The sequence below is a fragment of the Salmo trutta genome, chromosome 12 (assembly GCF_901001165.1).
Source record: "Salmo trutta chromosome 12, fSalTru1.1, whole genome shotgun sequence".
NCBI lineage: Eukaryota > Metazoa > Chordata > Actinopteri > Salmoniformes > Salmonidae > Salmo > Salmo trutta.
In genome coordinates, this window is record NC_042968.1 from 86,236,571 (window position 1) to 86,247,299 (window position 10,729).

The 10,729-nt window shown below is 41.9% G+C and overlaps 1 protein-coding gene and 1 long non-coding RNA gene across 4 annotated transcripts; one reads left to right on the plus strand and one right to left on the minus strand.

Annotated features, from left to right (window-relative positions):
- Positions 1–626: 626 nt before the first annotated feature.
- On the plus strand, positions 627–3,074 carry LOC115204560 (claudin-4-like). Its single transcript, XM_029770221.1, has one exon. The coding sequence runs from the start codon at positions 1,069–1,071 to the stop codon at positions 2,023–2,025; it is 957 nt and encodes a 318-aa protein (XP_029626081.1). The 5' UTR covers positions 627–1,068; the 3' UTR covers positions 2,026–3,074.
- A 606-nt stretch (positions 3,075–3,680) lies between these two features.
- Positions 3,681–8,693, minus strand: LOC115204566 (uncharacterized). Of its 3 annotated transcripts, none has more exons than XR_003880388.1 (4): positions 7,823–8,693; positions 7,511–7,637; positions 6,656–7,375; positions 3,681–5,211 (listed from the first exon to the last, which is right to left on the minus strand). It is a non-coding gene; the product is annotated as an uncharacterized LOC115204566 (long non-coding RNA). The 3 variants fall into 3 exon arrangements; XR_003880389.1 differs by lacking the exon at positions 3,681–5,211 and having other exon boundaries at positions 6,500–6,748; positions 7,240–7,375; positions 7,823–8,684; XR_003880387.1 differs by lacking the exon at positions 3,681–5,211 and having other exon boundaries at positions 6,500–7,375; positions 7,823–8,682.
- Positions 8,694–10,729: the final 2,036 nt, after the last annotated feature.

Below are 10,729 nucleotides of genomic sequence, written 5' to 3' on the forward strand. Positions count from 1 at the left end.
CATTGCCTGAATAAAGTACTATCTTATCCTAGTCTAAAGCATTTGTTAAACTTCCATCATGTTCCATGACCCATAATGCTTTGCATCATGCCCCGCCCTTATTGCCCAGAGAAGAACCTGGGGCGAGTTCAGCAGGATGCAACTTTTTGGATTGTTCAGATAGAAATTGGCTATGTAGAACAAACATGCCTCTCTGACATGTTGAATAAGGAATAACGTCGGCTCTATTCATGGAATTTCTATCTGCAACGTTCGAGAAGGTTTTTCAACTGAACGTGGCCCTGCTGGGCTAGAAGATGTCACAGGCATACACATACATACACACACACACACACACACACACACACACACACACACACACACACATATATATATATATATATACACACATACACACACACATATATCTCCCTCTCTCCCCCAGAGGGAGGTGTGGTATATACACCTGCTCACTGTCACCCAGGTGGATACTCAGGAGAGAGAGAAGACAATACTGACGCCACCATTCACAGAGAGAGCGTTTGAGAGGAGGGAGGGAGGAAGAGAGGAGGGAAAGACTGATAGAGGAGGAGGGAGAAAAAGAAAGAAAATAGAGAGGTAGAGAGAGAGAGGCAAAGAGAGGGAGGGGAAGAGAGTCAGGTGTAGCAGAACAGGTATAGAGACACAGATACACCAGAGGTAGGCAGGTAGGAACTGTACGCAGGAACAGAGGCCTTTAAAAGGTGGGCAAGGCAGCGATCCGGGATCTCTGTCATCTCTGGTGACCCACTATACATAACAGCAGCTTAACGGAGGGAAAGAAGAGGCTGAAACTGAAGAAGGGTCAGCTGAAAAAAAAAGACACTGCCAACCATTAAAGGACTGAGAGACTGGAGAAAACAGGAAGTGACTAAAGAGTGTTTCAGTTCAGCACTCACAGACCCTGAACAATCCATAGGGAGTGCCAATAGAGTAGATAGAGACTGTGAGAGACAGAGGCGTGCGAACGTCAGACTTTCTAAGGACTCTGACTGACAACAACCAGCAAGCAGCTAGAGAGAGTGTGTTCTCTCCTCTGCCCCCTCTAACATGGTCTCTCTGGGGATCCAGATGCTGGGCAGTGCCCTGAGCCTGCTGGGCTGGGTGGGGGTCATCCTGACCTGCACCCTGCCCATGTGGAGGGTCACGGCCTTCATTGGAGCCACCATCATCACGTCTCAGACCATCTGGGAGGGTATCTGGATGAGCTGCGTGGTCGAGAGTACGGGCCAGATGCAGTGCAAACCATACGACTCCCTCCTGGCCCTGTCCTCCGACCTCCAAGCCGCCAGAGCGCTCACCGCCCTCGCCATCGCCACGGGCGCCGTTGGGCTCCTACTGGCCTTCGTCGGGGGGAAGTGCACTCGGTTTCTGGATGAGCAAGGGGGTGGGGTCAAAGAACGGGTTGCCGTGACAGCGGGCGCGGTGTTGATCGCCACGGGGGTGCTGTGCCTGATCCCCACTTCGTGGGCTGCTGGGGCGGTGGTGCAGGGGTTCTACAGCTCCACCACCGATGCCCAGCGGAGGGAGATCGGGGCGTGTCTATACATCGGCTGGGGGGCATCCATCCTTCTCATCCTGGGAGGGGGGCTGTTCATCAGCTCCTCCTGCCCCTTCCCGGCCCACGACGAGGATAAGAGCCCCTCTGTTCGCTACCTGGTGGTTCGCTCTTCCAACGGAGCCGCCTCCAGCCAGGCAGCAGCCTCCCAGCACAGCAGGGGACCGTCCACAAAGTTCCAGGCCAACGGCAAAATGGCCTTTACCAGGTCTCACAGCAGCCAGGCAGCATCTGCCCAGTCTCAGCCCTGGGGAGTGGTGAAAACCAGGCCTCCCTGGGAGGAGGACGGGCTGGGTGTGGTAGAGCAGGACTACAGGCCGGGGTCTTGGGGGAGTAAGGCACCGTCTACAAAGTCTCAGTTGAAAAGACTGGAGTCTCAGGAGAGTTTAGCAGACAAGTCTCAACCCAGTGAGGATGAATCCTTAAACCCAACTAAGACCTATCTCTGAGACCACACACACACACACACACACACACACACACACACACACACACACACACAGCATGGTTTATGGCAAATATGGACATTAACTATGCCTGTGCATACTTGTTTATTTGTTTTGTGTGTAAAAAGTGATATTAGAATTTTTAATATTTGATGAAGGATATAACTGGCACTGAAAGTTAGGTTTTCTTTTTATTAGTTGGGTTTGTTTGTGACATGTAAAAGCTTTTCCATGTTTTGTTGCTGTAATAATGTATGTAAAGAAAAGTCTACTTCCCTTGATGTGAATGTTTTCAGTCCCTTTAACAATGACCAGACATTATATACAGTAAGACTATTGATTAGTGTTTATATGAAGCTTCTTGGTTCTGCAGTTTGTTTCATAGCTTCATTTTGACCCATTTAAAATTGAATTTCCTCTGTATGTAGCTCTTTCACGTGCAAAACTCAGAATCAGTTCAATATGAATTAGTATGTGACCAGCTACGCTACAGAAAGCCCCAGCCAGGACAAACCAGTTTGACAGAGAGTGAGTTGAGGCTGAGCTCACACCAACGGTTTGCATTGTGTTGGGGAGCTAGAAAACACTGTGTCCCGAATGGCACCCTATTGCCTATGCAGTGCACTACTTTCGACCAGGGCTCATAGGGAATAGGGTGCAATTTGGGATTTACACCATGATGTCCGTGAAGGATTCAAATGTGAGTTTCACCAGATCATGGACATGTGACGTCTGGGTTTTGTTTATTAAAATACGGATGTTTTCCTGTTTACCCTGAACAAGTATATCTCTACCAGGAGGCGGGGATCAAATGTACTGTCGGCCTACATGCTTCTAGCCTACTAAACCGAATGTAACAAACACAAGCTCTGTTTTGCCAAATTAGGATGACAATGCAGGTTTGAGCTCCCTCTGGTGTCTGGATGGGTTTGTACATGAACACAGTAAACACAGTAACTCTCATTGACTAAAGGGTATATATTAATGAGCAGGAGAAAACCCTCAGGCCCCAAGGACTGAATGTACAATATTATTAAATGTTTCGAACCACTTGTGGTCTCACCTTGTCCATATATTGCTTTGATGGTAAGGAAACAAATCATTTAGTAATTTGGGTGAGCTACTCCTTCATTGACAAACATGAATTTGAGATAAGGTAAAACAGAAGGTTGTTTTCAAACAGAGTTAGGATTTCAGTGTCAAAAGGTAGTGTTGCAAAATTCACTTTCTCAAAATTCCCAGGTTTTCCAGAGATCCTGGGTAGTGGATTCCTGGAATCAAGACGGAATAAGCAGGAAACCCAGAAACCTCCATCCAGGATTTTTGGAAAACCTGGGCGTTTTAGGAAAGTTACCGGATTTTTGCAACCCTAGTCAGAAGGGGTAAAAAAAACACAATATATTTTTAACCACCCCTATCCCTTTCAAATTGAACCTGTAAGAAGAAGGTATGATATAACTCTGTATGAATGGTGTCAGATAAGAGAAAAGATGTCCTCTATGAATGTACAGTATCAACTGTATTCACTTATCTGATGTAGACCTTAAAGAATGTTGTTGTTGTGGTCTTTTGAGAGATGAGATTCATTTTCAGACATGAACAACGTAAAATTGGAAAGACACTAAACTGCAAATTAATTCAAACATAGTGCACCAGAGTAATGCTATGACATTCAGCTACTTGTTTTATATTTTAACGAGAAATAAAGGACAGAAGAGATGACTTAAAGCAACACCATATGATTTAAATCTAATAACATCGATGATTTAAAAAACATTTTTTGCAGTGTTGTTACATTTATGGATAAGAACCATCCCAGATTGGATAGATTTTAAACTGACAAAAAGTAACAGCTACAAACTATTGGAATTGATGGAAGGAAATTATAAACAAGTACTCCATATTTGATCAATTATATATCAATATAAGAGACTAAAATACATAAAGCAATCTAACTAATTGAAACTCAGAGAAAAATAAATAGGGTTTTGGTGAAGTATTTTTAACTGACTTGCTGGTTAGTACATTAACTGTTTACAAAGTTGTACAAATCTAATCTTTCTCAAAAACACATTCTGTACAAAGTTCTCTGGAGCTTTCTATTCCACAGGTCTTCCAAAAGCTCCGTGTTTTGACAATGTTGCCATGAACCCGTTTGACTTTGAGGTATTGCGGTCCTTGGCAGGTTTACATCACCGACAACATGTATTTTACTGTTAATAGACTGAACATAATTAAAACGAATCAAAGCATGCTTTAATAGATGTAAGATTAAAGTCCAAAGTGGCATATTAACCAGCATGCCCCTCCCAGGACAAGTTAGATTGCAGCCACCCAGCCAATGTAGAGACAGTTCCCGAATTCCCACATCTGACCATCAGCCACTGACAGCTCATACTGGTTGTTTGAGAGGCCATTGGCCGCCCAGCTGGAAGCGTTGAGGACACAGTCCAGAGAGCATGAAATGAATTACAGTAGTAAGAGCAATGTTTTCTTCTTGAATTGTGGGCTTCAGCTAGGGCACATATTCCAAACAATATGCCACTTACGCCTATAATGATAGTTCTATTGATCAAGTCTTGAGCATTGCGCAAATATGATGGAAGCTTCTCAAAGGAGTCGGGATCATGCTCTTGACACTTCAGTTCTCCAGAGCTTTCGGAGGTCTTCCAAGAGCTCCGTGCTTTGACAATGTTGCCATCAACACGTGTGACTTCCCAGGTATGGTGGTCCTTGATGTCCGAACAACCCAAAATGCAGAAGACTGCCATCACCAGACAAAAAAAATAAAAATCAGGCTCAGCCTCTGTACTCCACGGGCCATCGAGGGATCACGTTGCATGACTTGGCAGGAAAGAGACGGCCGTGACACAGAATATACAGTATATAGTGAGTTTCACAATCCGTCCCCATGGCGTGACATACTAAATAAGATAGTACGCCCATTCTGACCAAGCCCAGGTTTGGTAGTAATCAGACCATGAGACAAGAATGTCAGATCTTCTGATGGTTTTTCATCTGGACATTCAGAAGATCTTGATGTCTGCACAGTATATTTCTATTGTATATCTGATCTAGACTCTTGGGAATGCTGTAATCACAATTGGTGATCAGGTGAACGAGCCATACTTGCAATGCCAAGAGTGTGTAAAGCTGTCATTAAGCCAAAGGGTGGCTACTTTGAAGAATCTGAAATATAAAATATATTTTGGATTTGTTTAACACTTTTTTGGGGTTACTACATGATTCCATATGTGTTATTTCATAGTTGTGATGTCTTCACTATTTGTCTACAATGTAGAAAATAGTAAAAATAAAGAAAAACCCTGGAATGAGTAGGTGTATCCAAACTTTTGACTAGTACTGTATGTAAATAAGGTATTTATGGTTTTTGTTTTTAATAAATTACCAAACTTTTAGAAGAAAAGTTCAATATGTGTTGTGCTGTATTTTATTTGTTTCATATTGTATCTTAAAAAAGTGACTTTGGTCTCTATGGTGACTTCCTGATTAAATAAAGGTAAATCATCTGAGAGAATCCTGCTATTGACATACTTGTTGAATTATGCAACAAAGTAACAACAGTAATTAAAGAGGCAGTCTAGACAGCACAGGCAGGCCGACAAAGAGCATGTTTTACAGTGGTTACAGCCTTGCTCCTCCCTTTATGTTAACTTACACCTAGTGCATTTATGCAAATTAAGCAACATTTTCTTTATTTTAAGACAAAACATTTTTTTAAATACCTGATACCATTAGACAATACTGTACATGAGTGCATTCTAAGAAACATTTATATTTTACAATACATTGAAAACCTGAATTCTCTACTAAATCCCTGAACTCAATTCATTATCTGTCCTAGCCCTTGATCGTGACTGAGTTCCATCACATTATATAGGGTTAGGGTTTAATGTTCCCACACGGCCATATCGCCATGTTATAGCGAGTATTTATGGAAGACAGACGGAAGACAGAGGGATCACGTGTTTTATGTGCTATAATTCACTCAATGTCTGATGGATTTAAACAATTCTTGAAGTTGGGAATAATCTTCAAAAAGAAAGGAGGACCAAGGCACTCTTCATATAATTGATTAAACTGCCTTTATTAGTATGGCATGTTCAATAGAAACAATGTTTTTTTTAAAACCGACGCGTTTCGGCTAATGGCCTTCGTCAGGGAGTACAAAGAAATAATACAATGTTCTCTGTTTAACAGCTTTTCCAATTAACCCTAATTTGAAGGGGGAGTGGTTAAAATTGATTGGACTCACCTAGTAAGCAATAGTATACACACTTTAAAGTGAAATGCTGTAGCTATGTTATCATGAAAATGTAACTCCAAACTAGAAGTATCAGAACACTTAGAAAGGTAGTTCTAACCTTAAATATGTCTGGGCGAAGTGTCAAGGAATATCTTCATCCATTGTCCAACCGTTGTATTTACTAGAATTGTTTTTAAAACCTTTTAACAATTTTGATGACCGTTGCCAACATAACGTTAACGAGAGAGAGACGTTGCGAGTTCTCTTTTGATTTCTACCGGTATTGTTCCATCTGTCTATTTAGCTCCAGCATTAAGCCTACAGTACAAATCAGAAGAATGAGTAAAGTATAATGAGGAATCTCACCTGGTTTAAGGGCCTCACACAGCTCTCAGACAACACTCACAGGTGCCTAACCATGAGCCATAGCTCTGACGATCACATCCACATCAAACACACCTGCCGGGAGTGGTTGAGATAGAGGAGGTAGAAGAGAGGAACGAGAGAGAGAGAGAGAGTCAAGATCCTGCGAAACCACAGCAACACCTAAGGTACCACTCTAGGCAGATGAAGGCTAAAGCTGCCTGTGGCCCAGAGAATGACATGAGGATGATGAGAGACGGTACTGAAAGATGTTTGAAGAAGCAGTAAGGAAAGGCTTCACTGCCAGAGGACATGCTCTTCTGACTGAATTCAAAAAATGTATTGATGTAGCAACTGCAGATTGCCCCTTTGAAGAGTGAATGGGATAATTTGGAAGGAAAATTCCATAGCTCTCGCTTCTGAGTGGGAATAGCGTGTGACAAGAGGATGAAGACAGAGGAATATAATGAAAGGGAACATCAGGGCAGCTCCCGTCCTTCTCTGTGTGCCACTTTGATTCAATTCAAAGATTTTAGCTGATTATCATCCATATTATAAATTATATAAAGTTCAAAGTTGGGTGGTACCAGCTTGGTTATGAAGTGGTTAGTCTCCCAGCATGCATTGCTTGAGGTCCTGGTAGAGGCCCGTCTTATTGGCCAGTTCCAGCATGCCTTTGCTCCTGTCAACGCCCACAAAATGCCTGAAGCCCATCCTCTTCAGCTGCATATCAGACAGACACATTTCAAAGCTGCAATACAAGTTATTCAGCAAGCGGGAAGAAGATATGCTTGAATTGAGGTGTTGTCAATCACCCTCCTACTGTCCTAACATAGTGAGTGTGGTTTTGCGTTTTACCAGTGATGCGACCATTCCGGTACCACAGGCCAAGTCCAGAACCATAGCTGTCTCCCGGTCACCATGGAAACAGGACAGGCATTTTGCAGGCCCTACACGGCCCGTAAAAGTCCAGAAGTGCATGATCCTGTATATTGAATATACAGTCAACAGCCCACATGTAGTATGTTTCGGTTATACACACAATTACTTGTTTACAATTGACCTCGTCAGACCAAGAGGTTCATTTTAAAAGCCATAGCGATCACAGTAAGCAGTCATCTATAAGAAGTCTGTACAATAAGAGTACATGAATTAGAATCATTTCACTACCTGATCATAGTTGTCTACCCAGGTGTTGTAGAAGTTGACTGTATCCCCGACCTCACATCTTCAAATGTTCTAGTTGAGGTGCAGCAGTTGTACAAAGGGTTTATGGAAGGCTGTTCACACTGCTTCAAGAAACCTTCAAGAGGTGTGGCCCCTCTGAATACTTCACCCACAACAGCCCACAGGGTTTGAGCATGCCACAGGTTTGAACATGTTTGTTCAGGGAACTTCTGCCAATGTGTAGGTGGACTATTTTTGCTGTGGCACCTCGAATAGAGTTGCAATACACATTGAGTTCGAAGCATTGAGCTGGTAAGTGGCAAGTTGAATTTAAACACCAATGAAGACAACACAATTAACATTCACGATATGAAAGTAGTCAATTGGGTGGGGATTCCTATGGGTTGGGAGTGATCAGCTAAGGATCAGAGCATTGTCTTGGTTTGTCATGGCTTTAAGCTATATCACTGCTATCTAGTGGCCACAATAAATGAATGATCAGATTTGGTTCAGGACTCCAGCACTGCAGGTGGCGGTAAATCACCAATATTAGCTTTATGCTTTTCTTCAAACACAAAATAAGAAGAAAATGAACTTCTTTGAAATAGAGATGAGTCGTCTTTCTATCTCTGTGGATGTGCTGTGCACCATTAGCTCCAAATAGCTGCATTAGCCCCATTTCCTCCTGTCAACCTACAGCCTTAGCGGTGTTGGCAGAAAGCAGATGTTACCTGTTTTCAGGGATATAGTATTTTCAAACAAACCACATGCAGTTGTTGAGGTGCAGCACAGAGGTTTATGTGAGGTTCTCTGTTACTCTGTAACCCCATTCTAACTCTGCACTTAATTTTATCAGGCAAACATTGCCTTGCAAAAGTATTCACCCCATTGGTGTTTTTCCTATGTTGTTGCATTACAAACTGTAATTTAAATTGATTTTTATTTGGATTTCATGTAATGGGCATACACAAAATAGTCCAAATTGGTGAAGTGAAAAAAATAACTGGCTTTTAGAGACATATCCCAAGAGACTTGCAGATGTAATTGCTACAAAAGGTGGCTCTAAAAACGCTCAAGTTCAGTTTTTTTGCCTTATTTCTTGTTTGTTTCACAAACATATTTGGTAGGCATGTTGTGTAAATCAAATGATACAAACTCCCCAAAAAAATCCATTTTAATTCCAGGTTGTAAGGTAACAAAATAGGAAAAATGCTAAGGGGGTGAATACTTTCGCAAGGCACTGTATGTCTATTGTTGTGTCTGTATATGGCTTAGCTGGAGCTTTCCCCTGTGGGCATTAAAAGAGTATTCTCTTTTCCTCTCCTCTCCTCCTTCACCTCTCCTCTCCCTCCTCCCTCCCTCCTTTCCTCTACTCAGCTACCAAGACAAATGCACCGCCATCAGGAAGTGTAATCATTTAGCAAAGGTGAATATAAATAAATAGTTAATGCCACGGACAGCTTTCAGTAAATAAGCTATTTCAGTTTATATATATTTTTACACATTGCAAAAATGTGTAAAAACCTGTTTTTTTGTTTTGTTGTTATGGGGTATTGTGTGTGGATTGATGAGGGAAAAAATTATTGGAATGTGATCAAGAGGAAGATGGATGGTCACAAGCCATCAAACAAAGCTGAGCTGCTTAAAACATTATTAGTATTGTGTTGTTTAAAAATGAATATGAACTTATTTTCTTTGCATTATTTGAGGTCTGACAACACTGCATCTTTGTTATTTTGACCAGTTGTCATTTTCTGCAAATAACTGCTCTAAATTACAATATTTTTATTTGGAATTTGGGAGAAATGTTGTCAGTAATTTATAGAATAAAACAAAAATGTACATTTTACGCAAACACATACCTCATAGGAGTTGTCAAGTGTTGGTTCCATGTTTCATGAACTGAAATAAAAGACCCAGACATTTTCCATACAAACATGATGTGCATGATCATTACACAGGTGCACCTTGTTCTGGGGACAATAAAAGACCGTTCTAAAATGTGCAGTTTTGTCACACAACACAATGTCAGAGATGCAATTGGCATGCTGACTGCACGAATGTCTACCAGAGCTGTTGCCAGAGAACTGAATGTTAATTTCTTTACCATAAGAAATTAGAATTTGGCAGTACGTCCAACCGGCCTCACAACCGCAGACCATGTGTATGGCGTCGTGTGCACGAACGGTTTCCTGATGTCAACGTTGTGAACAGAGTGCCCCATGGTGGCGGTAGGGTTATGGAATGGGCAGGCATTGACCCTTTTCCATTACACGACACACTGACATCATGCACAGATGCTCGTGACATTCAACATTGCCTAGATTTACGTTTTTATTACTTCTAAACAAAATAACTTTTTAGGTTCTCAAAACGCTTATGTTTTCATTCCTGCTTGAACAGATTATATTTGGTTGTGGTTTGCTAAATAACTATTTTGGATGTAGCAGTTGTTAGCTAGAATGCTAACACTCATTGATATAGGCTGTAGCAAAAGTTTGCCATTTTATTGGTTGAAGTTGAAGTGTTGAAGTATAATGCAGTTGATTTGCGATGATGACAACCATTATATGAAGCAGGACATTATGAGCCTTAACATCCAATTATAATCCAAAAGTTGTGTGAAATGCTCTCATGTAAGATATAATGGCTGCTGTAGAAGGTTTTCACTAACTCATGTAAATAGAGGCTTTTTTGCTGGCGTTCTATAAGAACTCCCCCTTGTTCTCCTACCAACTAGCCCGCATCGCCTTCGTGCGCCAATGTTTGAAAACACAGAACGGGGTATATAAGCTACAGACAACGAACACAGTTGCATTTTATCGATGGCAATCTGAATGCACAGATATACCGTGACAAGATCCTGAGGCCCATTGTCGTGCCATTCATCCGTCGCCATCACCTCATGTT